Raw genomic sequence first — 22,522 nt, 5'->3', positions numbered from 1 at the left:
TGACACAATACACCCGTGTGCAATGCATGTAAACTTAAAGCTATTTAGTAAAAGAGGGAAAGCTATATATTTTCTCTCTTTTTCTTTCCTCATTTTCCTTCCCCGGCTAGAAAAACGGAGAGGACGAAAACCCCCTTATACATAGATCTTTGTTTTCTCCTAACCCCGCAACCAGACAGCAGAAAACTGGTAAAATTTGAAAAACCCCGGAGGATCATAAACCCCGAATTCCAATCAAAATCAGTAATCTAGTTATCTCTCTCTCTCTCTCTCATATACAAAAGTATCCATTTGAATATACAATTTCAGAGTAACTAATGGACGAAGGAGAAGGGGGTTTAAGCTTTGATTTCGAGGGCGGCTTAGACACTGGGCCGACACACCCAACTGCTTCCGTACCAGTAATGACACAATCTTCCGATCACAACACTGCCGCGGCCGCCGCCCCAAATGCTAACATTAACCAGCCGCCTACTGTCTCGGCCCATGTAGGCGGGGATGTAGGGTTTGTTGGCAATCGTCGGAGTTTCAGGCAGACTGTTTGCCGCCACTGGCTGCGGTCACTGTGTATGAAGGGTGAAGCCTGCGGCTTCCTTCATCAGTATGATAAATCTCGAATGCCAATCTGTCGGTTTTTTAGACTGTATGGGGAGTGCCGTGAACAGGACTGTGTTTATAAGCACACAATTGAGGATATCAAGGAATGCAACATGTATGACCTTTTTTCTTTAACTGATATTTTAACTTTCTGGTTATGCTCATCTATCTTTAATAACGCAACCAACCAAAACAATCTATATTTAGTGTAAACTGGTAATTGAGGAAAACAAATACTCCTATATGTTGCAATTGGCTGTGAGGTTTCCTACTAGAATAATGCTATAATCTCCGTCCAAACTTTAGCCTCTATGAGGCCCAGGGCTTTAGTCTCAGCCTTGCATGTCGTAGAGGTTAAAGTTTTTTTTATCTTAATAACTGAGAAATCCCCGAGGGCCAATGACACACGGTTCGAAACTCCGTGGATAATGGACTTTCCCATCTATCCTTCTCCACTTAAATACCAGATTTTGTCTGCAGCAGGGTTTGAACTCGTGACACAGGTGCTTTAGATGTTTATGATAATGACTCATGTTAATTTGCTTGCTTTTAATACGTGTATACGATCGAAATCGGACTCGACTATTGCACAACAGATCGGGCTCAGAACGCGAAGGGTTGAAGATCGACCCCGAATCTCATCGAACCAGAACACGAGGTCAGAATGTCCGTCCTCCGGAACATTGATCCCGTGATCCCGGAATCAACTTTGACCCCGAATAAGCTCGAGGAAATAGTGTCGATATAAAATAACAGAAGACTGGAATAACGGAAGGCTGAAATATCCGTAGCCGATCGGATATTTCGACGGGAATCTCGGCACGTATCAATAAAGAACCGGCAAATCAGCAAACTAGGAGATTTTTACCATTTATAGAATTGTACCTAAAATAGGACTCCCCTACTATATAAAGGGGGGTCTGATTACTTGTAAAACACATTATAACACGCATCCAAAGCAGTATATTAATATTCTCTTCAAGTTCTTATTATTCTCTTGTTGTTCTGTTATCAATAAAAGCATTTTTGGCTCGAGGGTGGCTAACTTTCAAAGGCTAAGACTGTTCAACTTAAGCGGTTTGCATTCACTTTTCCATTACTTATTTCAATTGCAATCTAATTTGTCATTTAGTATCAAATTAAATCACGTATCCTTAAAACCACTTATAAATTTAATTGTTATCCAATTTTGAGGGTAAACAGTTTGGCGCCCACTGTAGGGCTAAGGATAATAGTGGTTGTTTGGTACAAATCTCCATAACACACACTACTTTACACTTGCTCTTTGAAGTGTCTTTGATTCCAGGCTAAAACACAAAATGTCAAACTCTCAATCAGCACCCCTACATGTTGACAACGAGTCTGGTCATCAAGGTGAAAATAACAATATAGCACCCGGTAACGAGGTACCGCCTGCTGATCCCGTTGGAATTCCGATCGTAGATCCAATTGATGCTAATTCACATGTGGCTATCGACACGAACTTGCCTACCGACCCCGAAAATAACGTCCTTGGTGGAGCCCGATCGGCAACTCAAAACACACAAAACATTGAAGGGGACGGGATCAGTCTACGGGTGATCTTCGAAATGTTGCAGGCTCAACAGGCGGCGATAGCCCAGTTGCAGAACCAAAGCCGTGCACCGAGCAGGGTTGAGCCCGATCCTCCCCGTGAAGTCACCCGCAGGGATGAACCGGTCATAGAAAGGTCAAATGAACATGAATCGGGGCTAACCCCGAGATCATAAAGATGCTCGAGGAGCTGACAAAACAGATAGAATCAGGGGAGAAGAAAATCGAAGCTAACGACAAAAAGGTGGAAACCTACAATTCCAGGGTAGACCAAATCCCAGGAGCGCCTCCGATATTGAAAGGCCTGGATTCCAGGAAGTTCGTGCAAAAACCTTTTCCCCCGAGCGCGACTCCGAAACCGATCCCCAAGAAATTCTGTATGCCCGAAATACCTAAGTATAACGGAACAACCGACCCAAACGAGCATGTAACCTCTTATACATGTGCCATCAAAGGGAACGACTTGGAGGACGATGAGATCGAGTCTGTTCTGCTGAAAAAATTTGGGGAGACCCTGCCTGTCAAAGGGAGCTATGATATGGTATCACAACTTACCTCCTAATTCTATTGACTCATTTGTCATGCTTGCAGATTCTTTCGTGAAAGCACATGCTGGTGCCATCAAGGTCGAGACCAGGAAATCAGACCTTTTCAAAGTAAAACAGAAGGATAACGAGATGCTCAGAGAGCTCGTGTCCCGTTTTCAAATGGAACGAATGGATCTGCCACCGGTCGCGCTGATGATTGGGTTGTTCAAGCTTTCACTCAGGGACTCAATGTTCGAAGCTCGGTGGCTTCACAACAACTGAAGCAGAACCTGATAGAATACCCGGTCATTACCTGGGCCGACGTGCATAACATGTATCAATCGAAAATTAGAGTCGAAGATGATCAACTCGAGGCCCCTTCGGGGTCTGTTTATCCTGTCAGAACCCTTGACAGAATCAAGAGAGATATCGATCGTGAACCGAGATTAAACAGGGATCGGTATCAGCCATATAATGGAAATCGGAGAAGCAGTGGGTCCGGGCGGAACCCCATGAGAAACGAAAGGAGAAATGATCGAGGTCGGAGCAACCGGGGACTCATGACCAAAAACAGTTTCGACAGGTCCATCGGGCCTAAAGAAGCGCCGAGGCCATCGGAATACAACTTTAATATATGCTGCCGCCATTGTATAAGCTATCGGGCGCATCAAAGATACCAAATGGCATCGACCTCTACAATCCGATCCAACCCAAAGGGGTCCTAACCAGATGTGCAAATATCATGGCACTCACGATCACAGAACGGAAGATTGTCGACAACTGAGAGAAGAAGTATCCCGACTATTCAACAATTGGGACCTTCGAGAATTCTTGAGCGACCGAGCCAAGAATCATTTCAGGAACAGGGATTCTAACAAACAGACAGAACAACAAGAACCTCAACACGTCATTAATATGATCATCAGTGGGGTTGATATCCCACAGGGGCCGATGTTGAAATGCACCAAAGTATCCATCACTAGGGAGAAACGAACTCGAGATTACATACCGGAGGGAACTTTATCTTTCAACGACCAGGATGCGGAAAGGATCGTGCAGCCCCACAATGATGCTGGTAATATCTGTACTCGTAAATAAAATTCGAGTTAAACGTGTGTTAATCGATCCAGGTAGCTCGGCCAACATCATTCGATCGAAAGTCGTGGAGCAGCTCGGTCTACAAGACCAAATCGTGCCTGCGGTCCGAGTTCTAAACGGATTCAACATGGCATGTGAAACCACCAAGGGTGAGATAATGTTACCGGTAAACACCACTGGGACCATACAGGAAGCTAAGTTTTATGTAATCGAAGGAGACATAAGGTACAATGCTTTGTTCGCAAGGCCATGGATCCACAACATGAGGGTAGTACCCTCAACCCTGCACCAAGTGTTAAAATTCCCACCACCAGATGGAATTAAAACGATATACGGAGAACAGCCAGCCGCGAAGGAGATGTTTGCGGTTGAAGAGGCGATTCTGATATCCGCACTCACAACGCCAAAGGGGTCGAGTTCGATCACAAAGCCAGAAACCAAATAGCAATTACCAACACTGGCTCCGATCCAACCGGGAGAATAGGGGACTGATAAAGACGATGATTACGGAGTACCCAGGTCTTTTATAGCCCCCGATGATTCCGACGCCACCAATCGACGGTCGAGGAGCGGGAACGGGTCACATTGGTCGAGCATCTACCCGATCGACAGGTACACCTGGGCACGGGGCTAAACCCCAAGCTCAGGAAAAAACTCATTCAGTTTCTTATGGCTAACGTAGATTGTTTCGCTTGATCCTACCTTGATATGACAGGGATCCCACCGGAGATAACCACTCACAAGCTAAGCCTGGACCCGAAGTTCCATCCGGTCAAGCAAAAGAGGAGACCCCAGTCCGAGGTCAAACATGCTTTCATCAAGGACGAGGTATCTAAACTCCTTATAATAGGGTCCATTCGGGAGGTTAAATACCCGGATTGGTTAGTAAATGTGATAGTAGTCCCTAAGAAAGGGAACAAATTAAGAATGTGTGTAGACTATAAGGATTTAATTAAAGCATGCCCCAAGGATTCTTTTCCTTTGCCCAACATCGATCGAATGATCGATGCCACGACCGGCCACGAGATCCTCGGTTTTCTCGATGCCTACTCCGAGTACAACCAAATACGGATGGACCCGAGTGATCAGGAGAAAACCTCCTTCATCACAAAATACGGCACATACTGCTACAACGTGATGCCATTCGGTTTAAAGAATGTCGGTGCCACTTACCAACGCCTAGTAAATAGGATGTTCGAGGAATAAATAGGAAAATCAATGGAGGTTTACATTGACGACATGTTGGTTAAGTCCTTGCGAGCAGAGGACCATTTAAAACATTTGCAGGAAACCTTCAGCATATTGAAGAAATACAATATGAAGCTGAACCCGGAGAAATGCGCGTTTGGAGTTGGATCAGGTAAATTCCTCGGGTTCGTGGTATCCAACCGAGGAATCGAGATCAACCCAGACAAAATCAAAGCCATTGATGACATCACGGTTGTAGACAACGTGAAGGTCGTTCAAAGGTTAACTGGGCGCATAACTGCCCTGGGGCGATTCATTTCAAGGTCGTCCGACAAGAGCCACCGATTCTTCGCACTATTGAAGAAGAAGAATAACTTCTCATGGACCCCGGAATGCCAACGAGCTTTGGAGGAACTCAAACGGTACTTATCGAGCCCGCCGCTACTTTACACGCCGAAGGCAGACGAACAAATGTACTTGTACTTGGCGGTTTCGGAGATAGCGGTAAGTGGAGTCCTAGTCTGGGGAGATCAAGGTACGCAATTTCCAATTTACTATGTTAGCAGGACCTTAGGTGAGGCCGAAACTAGGTACCTTCACCTAGAAAAACTGGCGCTCGCTTTGCTAAGCGCCTCTAGGAAGCTAAAACCATACTTTCAGTGTCACCCCATATGTGTCGTAACTACTTACCCGTTGAGGAGCGTTATGCATAAGTCCGAGCTCTCGGGCCGGTTGGCCAAATGGGCCGTGGAAATAAGCGGGTACGATATTGAATATCGACCTCGAACCGCCATTCAGTCTCAAATCTTGGCAGACTTTGTGGTTGACTTTATGCCGACCTTAATATTCGAGGTCGAAAGAGAATTATTCATTAACTCAGGGACTTCCTCGGGAATCTGGACCCTCTTTACGGATGGCGCCTCAAACGCGAAAGGGTCCGGACTTGACATCGTATTGAAGCCACCAACATGCAATATAATTAGATAATCTATTAAGACTGTGAAATTGACTAACAACGAGGCCAAATATGTGGCCATGATTGCAGGCCTTGAACTAGCCAAAAGCTTGGGGGCAGAAGTGATCGAAGCTAAGTGCGATTCCCTTCTTGTTGTAAACCAAGTTAATGGAGCATTCGAGGTCAGAGAAGAACGAATGCAAAGATACTTAGACAAGTTGCAGGTAACATTACATCGGTTCAAAGAATGGACTTTGCAACACGTACCTCAGGATCAAAACAGTGAGGCCGATTCCCTCGCTAACTTAGGGTCATCGGTCGAAGATAACGAGTTCAATTCAGGGGCAGTCGTACAGCTTATGAGATCGGTGGTGGAAGAAGGCCATGCCGAGATCAACTCGACGAGCCTAACTTGCGACTGGAGGAATAAATATGTAGAATATTTTAGGACCGGAAAACTGCCCTCGGATCCAAAAGAATCGAGGGCCATGCGTACAAAGGCAGCCCGATTTAGCCTGTCAGAAGACGAAATCCTGTTCAGAAGAACATTTGATGGCCCACTTGCAATATGTCTAGGGCCAAGGGATACCAAGTACGTTTTGAAGGAAATCCACGAAGGTACTTGTGGAAATCATTCGGGCGCCGAATCGTTGGTTCGAAAAATAATCATAGCCGATTATTACTGGATCGACATGGAAAAAATCGCAAAGGAGTTCGTTCGAAAATGTGATGGATGCCAAAGACACGCCAAAGACACGCCAAAGATTTTGAGATGGGACGAGGTACCGCCTGCTGATCCCGTTGGAATTCCGATCGTAGATCCAATTGATGCTAATTCACATGTGGCTAAACACTTAAAAAATTCTCCACGTGGGTAGCAATCACTTCCTCGGGCGTGGTGACCACCACGTGCTTATTAACCCAGTTGCAATCCTCCTTGACCTTGGAAAGGAAACTATCGGTGACCGAGCATATATATCTCGAGACCGGTTCACACCGACCCGGTACCGAGGAGGTTTTCTCGACCTTGAAATCAGCACTAGTTGGGCACCCCGTAGGAACAAACATCTTCGGGGGAGGTTCCGGTGCCGGTTCCGGTTCCTCAGTAGCAGCAGACAAAACGTTTTCCTCTACAGCCGGTCACGAAGCAGAGGAGTTTCTTTTTGGGGAAAGGACTTTGAAGTCTTCGCCATTTCCTTGACAGATGAAGGAAAGAGAGGAAGTTTAAAGATTAAGTTTGATGGTTGGGGAACAAAGCTGAAGTTCTTGTGAAAGGATTTCAGAATAGCCAGAAATTTAATACTGGGAAGTGTTGAAATTTCTAAAAAACAAGAGTACAGAAGATTTGGATGTAAAAGTTTGAATGAATGAAGAAGGGGGTATTTATAGTTTCCAAACGACGGTTCAAAGCCACAAGTGGCCGACCAGCAACTGACGAACATTTAATGCCATGAAGACGTGACTAACGAGACGTTTCGTTCATTTTGTCGTTTCTGACGCGGAGTACCGAGGAGAGATATCGGAAGCTCATATTGTTTCTCGTCGTTTATTCTCCGAAAAACGTGGGGACTATCTGTATACGGTCGAAATCGGGCTGGACTATTGCATAACAGATCGGGCTCAGAACGCAAAGGATTGAAGATCGACCCTGAATCTTATCGAACCAGAACACGAGGTCAGAATGTCCGTCCTCAGGAACATTGAGCCCGTGATCCCGGAATCAACCCTGACCCCGAATAAGCTCGAGGAAACATTGACGGTTTAAAACACGAGGGTCCAAATCAGGGTCTCCATCTCGCCTTATTTATTAACTAAGTTCGGGAAAATCAAAATTTGCATAAGTTATAGGTACATCACACTAGATAGATATCATATTCATGGAATACGATTCACTTTCAAGATGCCTTGGTGGTGAAATGGTAGACACGCGAGACTATTTAAGTTCTTTTCTTTCTAAGAGGTGGAATAGAATAACCCGGTTGACCGGAATAACGGAAGGCCGAAATATCCGTAGCCGATCGGATATTTCGGCGGGAATCTCGGCACGTGTCAGTAAAGACCCGGCAAATCAACAAACCAGGATATTTTTACCTTTTATAGAATTGTATCTAAGGTAGGACTCCACCTACTATATAAAGGGGAGTCTGATTACTTATAAAACACTTTGTAACACGCATCCCAAAGCAGTATATTACTATTCTCTTCAAGTTCTTATTATTCTCTTGTTGTTCTGTTATCAATAAAAGTATTTTTGGGCTCGAGGGTGGCTAACCTTCAAAGGCTAAGACTGTTCAACTTAAGCGGTTTGCATTCACTTTTCCATTACTTATTTCAATTGCAATCTTATTTGTCGTTTAGTATCAAATTAAATCACGTATCCTTAAAACCACTTATAAATTTAATTGTTATCCGATTTTGAGGGTAAACATATATTAATAAGCAAAAAATGACAGTAGCGAGAATCTCAGAGAAATGCCATATGGTTAGGTAATGACATCTATTGCTGGTTATGATGGTTTTTATAATACAGGTACAAATTGGGGTTTTGTCCAAATGGTCCTGATTGTCGATATAGACATGCAAAGTTGCCTGGACCTCCACCACCAGTGGAAGAAGTTCTTCAGAAAATTCAGCATCTGGCGTCCAACAACTATGGTTACTCAAACAGGTTTTACCAAAACCGGAATGCTAATTATTCAACACAGGCTGAGAAATCTCAAGCTTCACAAGGACAGAATGGAATGGGTCTTGCTGTGAAATCTACAGCAGCTGAGACACCCATTATACAACAGATCCAGCCTCATCAACAACAAGTTTTACAGACTCAACAACAGGGTGGCCCAACTCAAACACAAATTCATCCCAATGGCCAGCAAAATCAAGCAGATAGAACTGCAGTAGTCCTGCCTCAAGGAACCTCTAGGTGTGTAGAGTTTCAAGGTCTTTAATTAGGTTATGTAATCAGTTCATGTACGTATATTATTTACAATAATTTAACAGTCCCCTATGTCAGCTGTAATGAGTTCGTCCAGAGCCTTGGGGTCGTAACTAGTTCAACTAGTTTCGTGATTGTTGTTTTCTATATCCACTTGTATACTGGTTTTCCCTTTGTTTTATTTTCTGCTCTACTTAGGCATAGTTTGCATGTCTGAGGAATTGATATTGAATATTGTGATCTTAGTTCATCAGAGTTCTGCAATAAAAGATACATACTTTTACGGATAATTTGAGTGCCCTGATGCATACGTAAATTTAGAGATCACTCTCCTCCAAAAGAGGACAGGGGAATCGGATTAGAAGATATGTAGCTACTTTGCTTTCTTCATTCCATTTTTCTTAGTTTTCCCAATGGTTTGTGTATCTATTAGCTGCTAGAAGTTTAGGCCTAATGATTGCTTACAACTAATGAAGCTAAAACAACTCTCTTTGAAAGAAAAGAGCTCATTTTTTTCTCACTAGCATTTCATTAGCTGTTGTGGTCGCTGCGTTTTGCTCTTCTAGCTAGTCTAACTTTGTCAGAGTGATCTAAATATCAAATACTAGGTTAAGACTAAAGGCATTGGATAATTTTTCGTCAAGGGAGGGGTGGGTGAGGTGATGCACCCATTGTAACTTCCTCCCTGCTTGTGAAAGTGAAGCGGTACTATATCTTGATTCTGAGATGTCCTTTGAATTGTTTTCTCATTTTTCGGCGTTCCTTTTGAAAAGTAAGATTTTGCTGTGGCGCCTGTCAGACAACAATTAGACCATCTTAGACCTAGGGAGCTCTAAGTGTGGTCCTCTTCCTCTCCATAACTCTAGGGCAAAGGAGCCTATGGCTCCATGTTGCAGACAAGCATGCTCTATGTACTAATCATGGTTCAGCGACCCGAGGTGGTTACTTTTCTCCTTAGACTTTAAGGAAATGGTGTCTCAGGCTTACTAAATAGATCCTATCATATTGAGTTATTCCTGTTGAGATAAGCGCATTCTTTTCATCAACATGCAAACTAGAATCTGTTTCTAGTCTCAAGTATTGCAGCTATGTTTCTGGTGCAACTTGGGAAATGTATAGCTTTTGTCGAATTGTTTTTTGTGTCTTTGAGGTATACAATCTAATAAAAATTTCTTTGCTTGATGGATTAGCAGTCAGCACTATCCTGGTGTTGTTTCTTGCAATAGAATGTTATTTACTTGTCAGAAAATGTGATGATTAACCTGTATAGTCTAGAAATGCATAATATGCATCTCCAACTGCTTTCCATGATCAAGGTCTTGACCCTTAAACCTGGTTTGCAAATTTTGAAGTATGTACTATGGTTAAGCTTTTGAGAGACTATCTGTGTTTGCCTTCATGATTCCATTCCCCTTCTTCCTCTCTAAAGCAGATTCATGTACCAGTGTGGCTTATTGAGATCTTTGAAATTTATGTAATGTCTTTGGATGAGTGTTAGTAGCTTGGTGAGCCACTTTAATACCTATTTTTCTCTATTTTGGATTTTGATTTCTGGTATTTTAGTGTGACTGCAGGACTATGCCTGGGCAGTCTCTTGCAAAAGTTAGGGTGTTTTTTGATATTTAGACTGCCCAGGTGGCTAGGGTTTTTAAGAAGCTACTGATGTTTCGATTTCAGAGTCTTGGCCTGCCTATATTCTTATTTTATTTATCTTACCTCCTTTGATAATTGTCTACATGCCATACAATTATGGAATTGTGCTTTTGGTCGATTTTCTTTTTGGAAGAACAAGGGGATATTAACTTTCAACTTGTTGTCCTGCTCCATCCACAATTGCATACTAGTCATTTGGTAAAGATTGGGTCATAGATGGGACAAAAACATTAACTTTTTGAGGATAAAATTCTGGATAGAAATGAAATCTGACAAGTCCTGCATTCAGGGTGCTTATTTTTTTTTTGATAAGGTAAATTGTATTAATCAAAAGGGAGAAAAAACTCCCGCATACAAGAAGTATACAAAAAGTAGAGAATTTACATTAGAATATGATTCCCTACAAATGACGCCCAATCTTCTACACTAGTAGGGGCTACATGTGTGCACCAAAAAGCGATCAGAGATAAAAGACTATTCTTAAGATGTGAAAACGAAGACTCAATCCCCTCAAAAACTCTCCTATTTCTCTCTCCCCAGACTAACCACATGAGAGCTAACGGGGCAAACTTCCACGCTTTTTGCTTGCTTCTTCTACGGAAACCGGCCCAGCTATATAGCATTTCCTTTACAGTGTTTGGCATCACCCATTGAACACCAAAAAGATTCAGGATTGCCCTCCATAGACCCTAGGACACAGGGCAATGCAGCATAAGATGATCAACTTCTTCCCCTGAGCTTTTACACATGTAGCACCAACTAACATGTGTAATTCCTCTCTTTCGCAGATTTTCAGATGTCAAGATCACTCCCCTCGCTGCTAGCCACGCGAAGAAGCACACCTTCGTCGGCGCCTTAGGAATCCAGATCGATGTGTATGGGAAAGTAGCCTCCTGTCTCACCAACATACTCTGGTAGAAGGACTTTACGGTGAACAAGCCGTCATCACGCAACCCCCATCTCCAAGAGTCATAAGATGGATGGGGCATATCTTGCCCGTATAGCAGTGCCAATAAGTTTTGGAGCTCCGCAATCTCCCAATCTTGCATATTCCTTCTAAAAGAGAGGTCCCATACTATCCTCCCTTCATGCTCCTTGCGTATTTGTTGGACCATCAATTCTTTCTGGTTTGAAGCTCTGTAGACGTGTGGGAAAGAGACCCTCAGAGTAGCCTCTCCACACCACTTGTGATTCCAAAAGCTGATTCTCCTTCCATCTCCCACCTTGTAAGTGATGCTGCCATTGAAGGCTTCCCAGTTCTTCATGATGTTCCTCCACATGCCACACCCGAACGGTGTTGTGATTGCCTTGGTCCTCCAACCCCCTCCCGTGGAATCATACTTTTCTGCTATGACCTCCCTCCATAGAGCATGCTCTTCTACCCCGAATCTCCACAGCCACTTCCCCAGCAAAGCTCTGTTGAATACCCTGAGATCTTTTACTCCAAGTCCACCCCACTTCTTTGGGGAAGTGACTGTCTGCCAATTCACTAGATGAAACTTTCTAGTTCCATCTGCCGCGTCCCAGAGAAAATTCCTTTGAAGTCGCTCCAGTTTTTCTGTGATGCTCACAGGTGCTTGCAACAGGGATAAGTAATAGGTAGGGATACTTGACAAAGTGCTTTTAATAAGCACTTCCTTACCGCCTTTTGACAAATACCGTTTCTGCCAGCCTGCTAATCGTTTTTCAACCCTTTCAATGACTGGGTTCCAAACAGTAGTATCCTTTTTCAAAGCACCCAACGGTAGACCCAGGTAAGTAGTGGGGAGAGAGCCCATCTTGCATCCGAGAACATGCGACAAAGCATCAATGTTAGCAACCTCACCCACCGGGAAAATCTCACACTTGCCGAGGTTGATTTTGAGTCCTGATATTATCTGAAACCACTGCAGTACTTGCTTCAGGCAGGTCAACTGATCCATATCGGCGTCACAGAAAACTAGGGTGTCATCCGCAAAAAGCAAATGAGAGACCCTTCGGGCACTGAGCACCCCGATCGGAGCTGAGAAACCTCTCAAGTAGCCTCCACTCGCCGCACGATCCATCATTTTACTCAGAGCATCCATCACTAAAATGAATAGCATGGGGGATAGGGGGTCACCTTGCCTGAGCCCCCTGGAGCTGCCAAAGAAACCACACGGGCTACCATTAACCAGGACAGAGAATCTGACTGTTGAAATGCAAAACTTGATCCATCCTCTCCATCTTTCCCCAAACCCCATCCGTTTCATAATGAAGTCCAGGAACTCCCAATTGACATGATCGAAAGCCTTCTCAAGGTCCAACTTGCACAGTAATCCGGATTCTCTATTTTTCCTTCTGGAATCTACAAGTTCGTTTGCCACAAGAGCAGCATCTAGAATCTGCCTACCTTCCACAAACGCATTCTGGGAGGACGAAACGGAAAAGTCAAGAACCTTCTTTAGTCTGTTGGAAAGCACTTTAGAAATAATCTTGTAAATGCTCCCCACTAGACTGATGGGCCTATAGTCTCTGATACATGATGCGCCTTCTTTCTTAGGCACAATGGTAATAAAAGAAGCATTGATGCTTCTCTCGAAAGCACCATTCACGTGGAAGTACTCAATGGTTTCCATCAACTCCCCCTTAACAGTGTCCCAACAGAGCTGGAAGAAAGCCAAGGAGAAACCATCAGGCCCAGGGGCCTTATCACCAGCACAACTCGATACAGCATCGTGCACCTCCTCCTCCTCGAAAGCTCTTTCTAGCCACTCATTGTCTCCCTCCCCTATGTGGTTGAACTCTATTCCCCCCAAAGTAGGCCTCCAGGTAACTTCCTCTTTGTATAAGTTCTCATAAAACCCCACTATCGCCCTTTTTACCTCTTCCTCTCCCTCAATCCTTACCCCATCTACAACTAAGGACTCTATGAAGTTTCTCCTTCGATTTGCAATCGCAACCCTGTGGAAAAACTTAGTATTCGAATCCCCCTCCTTTAACCAGAGCGCCCTTGATTTTTGTCGCCAACTAGTCTCCTGAGCTATTGCTAGCTCGACTATTTCACTTTTAACCTCCCTCCTTCTTTCAGGGTGCTTATATGCTCACTTGATTTGTCTTTTCTGATTCGAGAATATTGCGGGCATCATCTCGTGTATTGGTTTCAAGATATTGTACTCCCTTTTGTATTTACATGGGAGTCTTAGACTATAGATTTAGTGAGGCATTTTGGTTATTGTTGAGAGGACAAGCTATATGTGAACCAAAAGCTTAGCTCTCTAGTGCCTCCATGAATGAAATAACAATAAACCAATTTAAACCAAAAGGAAAGTAATAAAATTCACGTGGCTTCGCCATCGTGGACAGGTGAGATCTTAAAAGATAGCAGTTATATATAATGACCAATGCACCAAAAGGAACTAAAAATTCTCCAAATAGCTTTACCCTCTTTAGTACCTCTAAAGACCCATGCAACAAACTATATCATACAAAGTTAATGGAAGAACTCAGTGGTCTAATATATAGTCAGAGTTAATACATACCCCTAAATAATAAGCTGATATGTGTTTGGTATGATGAAATTCATTTTTCAAGATAATGTTCTGCGCGAGGAAGTTATTTTTTGGTGTTTAGTTACTAGAAAAATGTTTTTAATGAAAAACATTTCAATCAAAGAGGGAAAATGATTCTCACACTGATGAGGGAAGTTATTTCCCTGCAATTATTTTAAATTATTATTACTTGTCATAACACCTAGAAATTATTATTATTCTTTAATACTAAAAAATTTCATCAAATACTCTCTGATTTGGCTATAATTATTTTTAATCTTTTGATATATGTTTTTTCTGTAATATATTTTCCTTACCAACCAAACACAGGAAACATTTTCTATAAAAATATTTTCCATGAAATATAACTTCGTACCAATCTTACAGAAACATGATTTATTATTTTCAGTCTAAGTTGTGGATGACCTCTCAGGTTAGGCAATAAGGTAATTTGTTTTTTGGAAGTTATACTCTTGTGGCGGAATCATCTTCATTTGGTGAAAGTATAGTGAGATATCTTTTGTTGATGTTGAACCTCTTGTTAAAGACCATTTTGTGAATTTGGATATGCTATAGCTTGAAGATAGACTTTACTGCGTTGACTGCAGAACTGCATGTTGGAACTTTGTCTTTCTTTTTTTTCTTTTTTGATTGTTGCATATTGACTTTCAAGTGATCCTTTCACTGGCTTTCCAGTTCGATGTTGAGTTTTTGCTTGTATTATTTGGTTATTGCAACTTGGATTGTGACCCTTTGGACGATGAAGTGCACATATGTTGCTAGGTTTTCATAGCTACTGATATTAGTTAAGCAGTTTTACATTACTTGGACATAGGTGCTTGTTGGGTTTGTCAAGGTGTTTACTTTTATGATATGGGGTGTCAATACAATTTTGGATACAGGTGTGAGAATACATCTAATTAGGTTGATGTATCGGGATACTTGATTATCTAACACCGTCTTGATGTAATGAATGAATTTTCTCTAGACCAGTGTTGTGAAGAGCGTGAAGCGAGGAAAAGCGACAAGCCCCTTTTCGCTTAAAGCGAGAAGCGAAGCGCTCGCTTTTTTTATGTGAAGCGGAATTTTAAAAAAGAATATTGAAATAAATACTGCATAGACAATGGAGAAGAAAAGGAGAATGAGAATAAAATAAATACTGCATAGACAACTAAGACGGTTGCTTTTAACAACACTGCTCTAGACTTACCGAAAAAGAAAGATTTTAATATTTTAGATTTGAGGGAATGTAACATCTCCGGGGGGGGGGGGGATGAAAGATTCCAGGGTATCAAAACCCTATTAAGGAAATGGTTCTAGAGATTTTGGATTAAGGAGCACGAGCTAAAGAGGGAAGTAATAGAGGATAAGTATGGAATTGTGAAGCGGAGTAGAGGACTAATAATATCACACTTCTATTCGGATGCAGACTTTGGAGGGATATTATGAAAGGATGGAAAGATTTCATTGGTAACAAAACCTTCAAGTTTTGGATGAAGTAGAATTAGCTTTTGGAGTCACAAGTTCATGGAAGAGACGTTGAGAAGGACATTCTTGAACATCTATAATATCTCGAGAGTCGAGTCAGAGAGAGATGGCAGTATGATGGTTTTGGAGGTTACAATAGGGGGGAGCTCCTTGGGGCATAATGGTTAGAAGGAATCTTCTGGATTGGGAAGTAGTTAAATTCCAAGGTCTGGTTGAAAGGCTTTACAAGCAAAATAAATCACGCACTAGTCAGGACTCATGGAGGTGGATGTTGGGAAGAGATGAATTGTTGTCAGTACAATCATATTATCATAACTCTTGGTGAGGTTGGAATCAGATCTTTCACACTTACCGGCTTGGATTCATATGGCACCAAAAGTGTGTGCTTTTTTACTTGGCTAGCAATGAAGGAAGTAATCCTGAAAACTGAAATTTGAGAAAAAGGCGGATTACAAATGTCAGCTGGTCATATATGTGCAAATGGTCTGGTGAAGATGCGGACTATTTCCTCTGTTATTGTCAGGTGGCTACTTGCTCGTGCTGTGAGATTTTGAGATGGGACGGACTGCAATGGCGATGCCGGGCACAACGAAGGAGGCTTTCTCCAGTTTGACATGTTGAAGAAAGAAAAGTGAAAAGCATGGAATATTGAGCATTACACTCACGTAGGCCCTCTTGAACATGAGAGCTTTTGAAGGGAGAGAGAATCATATGATGTTGTAGCTTCTCTTTTTGCTACTGAATGGGAGATCTTACCATTGTAACTTAAAAAGATTTTTCTTGTGATTGTTTTATCGGTTCATATCGAGCAGTCCAAAAACTTTTTCTTCATGGAAGTACAACTTCTTTGCTACTACGAGTATAGCAAAAAGCAAATACCAGAAGTATCTAAATCAATTTGACTAGATATGATAGTACGATACATATTTGCTACCAGCACCCCTGTTTTGTTGTAATGAAACAGCTATAGCAAGAAAAAGGAAGAGCCCTGTTGATAGTTTAATTGACTAGTTTCACAAGTATGAGTTAGCAGTGGGATGCAACTTCATTATTCTTTTTTTTTTTTTTTTTTTTTTTGGTTAAGCAACTTCATTATTCTCTCATAGTGGTCTGTCACATATTTCCCGCAATGTCATATAAAGTATGAGTAAGCTATATGGATGAAAAACTGTCCAGGACTAAACACTACAGGTTTGCTGGTCAGAACTGGTATTCTGTCTTGTTTAGTGACACAAGGTCGTGATTCATTTTGTGATGCTGTTTTACTTGCAATATCTTCATTTGTTACTGGTGATGAATTTCCTTTAATTTTTGAACTTCTGATTTTGATCCTGGCATAGCAGTGACTTCCATTTTTTAATTCATTGATCTTTGTTCGTATAATACTACTGTCCCTCTTCTCTATCCATTCTTCTCCTTGTTGGGCTAATGAAAAAAGAAGGGACAGCTGCATTCCATATCTCTGTTTTTGCTAGCGTACTTATCCAGTGTCATTGCATGGAATTAGGTACTTTATAGTTAAAAGCTGCAACCGTGAGAATCTTGAATTGTCGGTACAACAAGGAGTTTGGGCAACTCAAAGAAGCAATGAGGCTAAACTAAATGAAGCTTTTGACTCTGTGGAAAATGTCATTCTGATATTTTCAGTTAATCGGACTAGACATTTTCAGGTAAGCTATTCTCTAATCTTTATGTGCTACAGATATAAAGTTTGTCCATTACCAAATAGCGGAGGAATTTGTTAAGTATTACTAGTATACAATTATTGTAAGAGTGTATAATTTGATTTTGACTTGTCATGAAAGGAATGTGCGAGTGTAAGGCTAGTTGATGGTTGTAAACAAAGCTTCCTTTGGCGCATGAGTTTTCACAGTGTGAAATTTGTTTGCTATTTCTTAGGGTTGTGCAAAGATGACATCTAGAATTGGTGGCGCTGCTAAAGGAGGAAATTGGAAGCATGAACATGGAACTGCCCATTATGGACGTAATTTTTCAGTAAAATGGTTAAAGGTCATTCAGATTTCCTTTCTGCCCCCCTCCCCCCCCTCCCTCCCACCTCTAATCTTGATTTCTCTGTTGTTTGCTTATGAACCTTTTTCATTTGGTTGGCCTTAAATGTGTATCTGCTTATATAATACCTTACTAACTTCTATTTAGGGGATGGGAGCAAACGCATCGTGGCATGAAATCAACTTGCCTTTTCTTTTTGGGATATTAATATTGCTTTTCTTGTCTCTTGGAAGTGGGAGAAACACAACAGTGATAAAAATTATCAGCCAGTCTAAAAAGGATTATCATGTGCGGGCATGTGTCTAGAAGATATGGAGCATTATTTTTGTGTTTTTAATTTTTTTATATTTATCTGGGAACTTAAATTGGTAATACTAGTAAGGGTATATTTGAATTTACGCTCAGTTATGATGGCAGGTGAGCATTCTATAGTTTTGGGTTCCAATATGGAGGTTAGTGCGAGTATTAAAACCTAAACAGGTGAAAGTACAATTCTCTCTTCACCAAAAGTGTCACACTAGAGAAATCCTATTGCTTTTAGCGCCCTTTCTATTTAGCTTTTGGACTATGATAATTTTTCTAACATGTACTTGATATAACTGACTGGCTGGGGTTTTGTTTTCTTTTTGTTGTATATTTCTTCTTTTTACCTTAACGATAAAAAATGAAAATCTCTTCTTTTAACCTCTCTTTTTGCATAATTGCTTGCACATCTGGACTAACTGTAAGGTTTAAAATGCAGCTGTGTGAATTGTCCTTCCAGAAAACTCACCACTTGAGGAATCCATACAATGAGAACTTACCAGTGAAGGTATAAGCCTAAGCCTTTAGCTGTTGATTCTTTGACCAATTTCAACTAGTTTAATTTCCAGTGTAACTGCTCTAAGAATGTTGATGTCCAATGATTGATTTAGACTGGGATTGACATATCTAATAGGCAAGAAATTGTGTTTGTATTGAAGATTGCTGTAATTTTCCAAAAGTCTTTCCTCATGGATGTGTAATACACATCCCCAACGGGCCTGGCCAACCATTGACTAGTTGAATTTCCCACCCCTCTATGGCTCTATCCCCATAAGTCTTTCGTTTTAACAAAAAACAACCTTGGTTTTTGCATTTTATGATCTTCCTTGTACTAAGATTTTAATTGGTTATTGATGCTTACGATATCCGAAATAGAAGCTCTTTAGTTGGTCTGTTTTGTTTTATTTGGATGCTAGAATTGGTCTGCATGCTGTTGTTCCTTTCAGTCACCTTTTTAATGTTGTATTTTGCTCCTGTTGTTGCAGATAAGCAGAGATTGTCAAGAATTAGAACCCTCTGTTGGTGAGCAGTTGGCTTCTTTGCTTTATCTTGAACCAGATAGCGAACTTATGGTACTTCTTTTACTTCTTTTGAATGTTGTCTTCAATAGAGTTTTCTTTTTCTAGATGGTAATGCTTCCGTTCCTGGAGCTTTCGGGGCACTTCAGCATGTCACTTGTCTCGGTATAATATGTATAAGACCAAATTGATAATATGTTCTTGGAAAGACTGCATTAGCTATGAATATTGACAATATGCATAAAACCACTGCTGATATATACAATGAAACACTTTGTTACTGCTTTCATGGCTATCTCCGTGAAAGCACTGTTTCTGCAGGTGCATGGTATAGTTTCTGCTTTTGGTATCAAAAAGAATTTCTGGTTTTGGTTGCAGGAGTTTCTGATTCCATAGTTTGTGCAAGTTATTTGCTTGTGCATTGAATTAGTCAATGCTGATTGACAATATTGAACCTTGATACTATATACAAATATTTTTAATTTCCCTGTGATAGTTATTATGCAAGTGACTTTAATGGGTGTTTAAATTATTTCTCTGGTGGGTTGTCAGTCCTGTTTGGCTATCTGCTTATTTTAGTTAAAATTCTTAAATTGTCCCATGTAGGAGTTCAGTAGTGTCATGAGTGGCTTTGATTGGACAGTCGCTAGCTTTAACGTCTTGAAGTTTTTAGCATTATTAATTTGGATGACAAACGAGAATACTTTGTGCCGTTTGTGAATATGGTTTGCTGCCTGATCTTAGTCAGATGTTCCTGACATTATAATGCTATTTATTGTAGCAAGTCTGATTTACTTTTTTGTTTGGTTGCAAAAATGACAGAATGTCTGAGGTTGGCTTCAATTGAACTAATTATTCCTGAAACTCAGTCAATTCCTTTTGTAAGACAATTAAAGAATCTATGCCATTTTCCGTCTCTAGGTTTAAAAAGATGATTGTATCAACTAGTGATTTGACCTATAATATCATATTTTAGGAAAAGTTGTTGAAGTATGAATGCCCAAGTACCAAAAAGAATTTCCACACACTTGGGCCAAGAAAAAAGGGCCAGTCTCACGCGTGTTGCAGACCTAATATGAATAAATAACGTGCTCCCTCTCTAATAGCTTAAACTCTCAATGTGGTTGTCACACAATTCAAAACTTACCTATTTTCTGCAAGTCATCCTTGGTAAGTGCTCTTCCCATGTTGCTCTCTGAACAAACTTTGCTATCTTTGGTGGAGTTTTTATTTTCACATTGCTTTTAGTGGAAAAGGTTCTGCTTTGGCCCGTTAATAATCAAAATGTCACATCAAGAGCACAACACGTGATGTGTGGATTAGGTGCACGACATAAGTTCGAACCTTGCCGTAGACAAAAGCCTGGTATCTAAGTGGAGAAGCATAGATGTAGAAGAGCGGAGCCATTATCTATCGACTAGTATTTAAGTGGAAAAGGTTAGGACCGTACTAGTACTGGAAATCTCTTTGTTCTATTGTCTGACTACCAAGGCTCTCCACTGTCCTCACATGGCTGTCCAAGATTTTGTTGGTGATCTGATTCTCTAGTTTCTTCAGTTCTCCCCTAATTTTCCACAAAGCGCCAATCTCTATTGGGACTGGGTTAATTTCATTTAAATCATGACATAGCTTGGTTTGGACATGTTACACACGGTTGTCTATTTTTATTTTGCTTGATTTGATAATGACTCGATTTTATCCAATCATGCTTCAAGTTCAACCCCCAGTGTTTCTGAGTCCTCAAACTCAAATTTGGCTTCAATCATTCCCTTTGGTTGTAATGTGCTGATTGTCATTAAGCATCTAATGCTTGAAGTATCCACGATGAAAAAGCACATGGTGGCTATAGGAACATTAGAAACTATGTCCTATTGCAGTTGGAATTCGGGTAGACTGTATTTTAATGGGATAATAACTGTATTTCAGGCAATCTCACTTGCAGCAGAATCCAAGCGACAGGAAGAAAAGGCGAAGGGAGTGAACCCTGACAATGGGAATGATAATCCAGATATTGTACCATTTGAAGACAATGAAGAAGAGGAAGATGAAGAAAGTGAGGACGAGGATGAAAGCTTTGATCAAGGTTTCGGACCAGCTGCTCTTGGCAGAGGAAGGGGGAGGGGAATTGTGTGGCCTCCAATAATGCCTTTAGGACATGGGCCCAGACCTCTTCCTGGGATGCGGGGCTTCCCTCCGGGCATGATGGGTGATGGATTTTCTTATGGAGCTATGACACCTGATGGTTTCCCAATGCCTGATCATTTTGGAATGGGTCCCAGACCTTTCGGTCCATACGGCCCGCGATTTTCAAATGATATGATGTTTCATGGCCGCCCTCCAGCTGGTGGATTTGGGATGATGATGGGTCCCGGAAGGCCCCCTTTCATGGGCGGGATGGGTCCCGGAGCGACAGGCCCACCCAGAGCTGGTCGAGCAGTTGGTATGCATCCATCATTTGTTCCACCCTCATCTCAGCCTTCTCAAAATCCTTATAGGCCTAAAAGAGAACAGAGAGCTCCAGTTCATGACAGGAATGATAGATTCAGCTCCGGTTCAGATCAAGGTAAGGGTCAGGAGATGGCGGGCTCAGTTGGCGGACCAGATGGAGTAAATTATCCCCAAAGAGGGAAACCCGAACAAGATGCCCAGTTTGGTGCTGGAAACAGCTTCAAAAATGATGAAAGTGAAAGTGAGGATGAAGCACCAAGAAGATCAAGACATGGGGATGGAAAGAAGAAAAGGCGGGATACTGATGATGATGCTGCAACTGCTTCAGAAAAATAGGTGTCATTCTAAACTAAATATAGAAGTCATCTTGTCTTTGCAGCTGTTTGTAACACATGCTTCCACAGGGGCAAATGTGACTAGTTTTAAATTATAAACCCATCTGCCAACTGTTTTTGCAGATTAAGAAAGAGAAGTCATCGTACATTCCGGCTGGGAGACATACTAAATGTCGCCCTCCTGCCAGAATATTCGGCCTGACTGAGAAATTAACAGAACTTTTAGTTAGCCCAGAACTGTTGAAGTCATTTGGTCGAGATTTTTTGAGTTATATTATATGTCCTTTGGTGTGTAAAACAATTACATATACAAGCTTAGATTAGATACAATTTGAGGAACATTCCTGTTGGCATAGTCCTGACATACTGAAGCATGAAAGTTGGTTGAAGGTCGTGTCATGAAACATTAGAAGTTGATGGACTTGATTTGTGTCTATAAATTAGTTTTGTTGCTGATCTTTGGAAAACAAGTTTAGCAGGTTTGTACTCAGCCCCCTTCCTTTTAGATTACAATCTATTTTGAAGGTGAAAATGGTTGCTCAGGTTTGCCATTTGACTATATTGCAGTGCATAACCTTCATGTAGTTGATGGATATACTCTGGTCATCTTTCATATTTTCTTAATTCATCACTCTTTAAACAATAAAATTTTCTAGAGAGTTTTGCTAAGTCCTATAAAAGTACGTATATTATTGCATTCTACTTCTACTAGTGACTTTTACATGACATTTAAAAACAATACCGAAAATTAACTGAACCGTATCGATACCGAAGAGAAATCGACATGATTGGACGGTTTTGAAAAGTCTAATTTTAGTTATACATAATAGAATAATTAAAAAATTGGTATGGTATAAATTTTATAAAATAACCGGCTGAACCAAA

The 22,522-nt window shown here is 41.3% G+C and overlaps 1 protein-coding gene across 1 annotated transcript; it reads left to right on the top strand.

Annotated features, from left to right (window-relative positions):
* Positions 1–26: 26 nt before the first annotated feature.
* On the top strand, positions 27–22,090 carry LOC107792841 (30-kDa cleavage and polyadenylation specificity factor 30). The gene is made up of 8 exons (XM_075234172.1): positions 27–712; positions 8,468–8,860; positions 17,030–17,192; positions 17,422–17,532; positions 18,275–18,343; positions 18,822–18,908; positions 20,781–21,638; positions 21,761–22,090. The coding sequence occupies exons 1-7, from the start codon at positions 318–320 to the stop codon at positions 21,636–21,638; spliced, it is 2,076 nt and encodes a 691-aa protein (XP_075090273.1). The 5' UTR covers positions 27–317; the 3' UTR covers positions 21,761–22,090.
* The last annotated feature ends 432 nt before the right edge of the window (positions 22,091–22,522 follow it).

The sequence above is a fragment of the Nicotiana tabacum genome, chromosome 17 (genome assembly GCF_000715075.1).
Source record: "Nicotiana tabacum cultivar K326 chromosome 17, ASM71507v2, whole genome shotgun sequence".
NCBI classification, from domain to species: Eukaryota; Viridiplantae; Streptophyta; class Magnoliopsida; order Solanales; family Solanaceae; genus Nicotiana; species Nicotiana tabacum.
The sequence above is the reverse complement of the archived record's forward strand: the minus strand, read 5'-3'. Positions and strand labels throughout refer to the sequence as shown.

What these genes read in the sequence shown, in the direction of transcription:
- LOC107792841 (XM_075234172.1), top strand. Translation starts at nt 318, where the DNA reads ATGGACGAAGGAGAAGGGGGTTTAAGCTTTGATTTCGAGGGCGGCTTA. An exon ending in GATATCAAGGAATGCAACAT is followed by an intron (nt 713 to 8,467) that starts GTATGACCTTTT and finishes TTTATAATACAG; the next exon opens with GTACAAATTGGGGTTTTGTC. An exon ending in ATGAGAACTTACCAGTGAAG is followed by an intron (nt 18,344 to 18,821) that starts GTATAAGCCTAA and finishes CTGTTGTTGCAG; the next exon opens with ATAAGCAGAGATTGTCAAGA.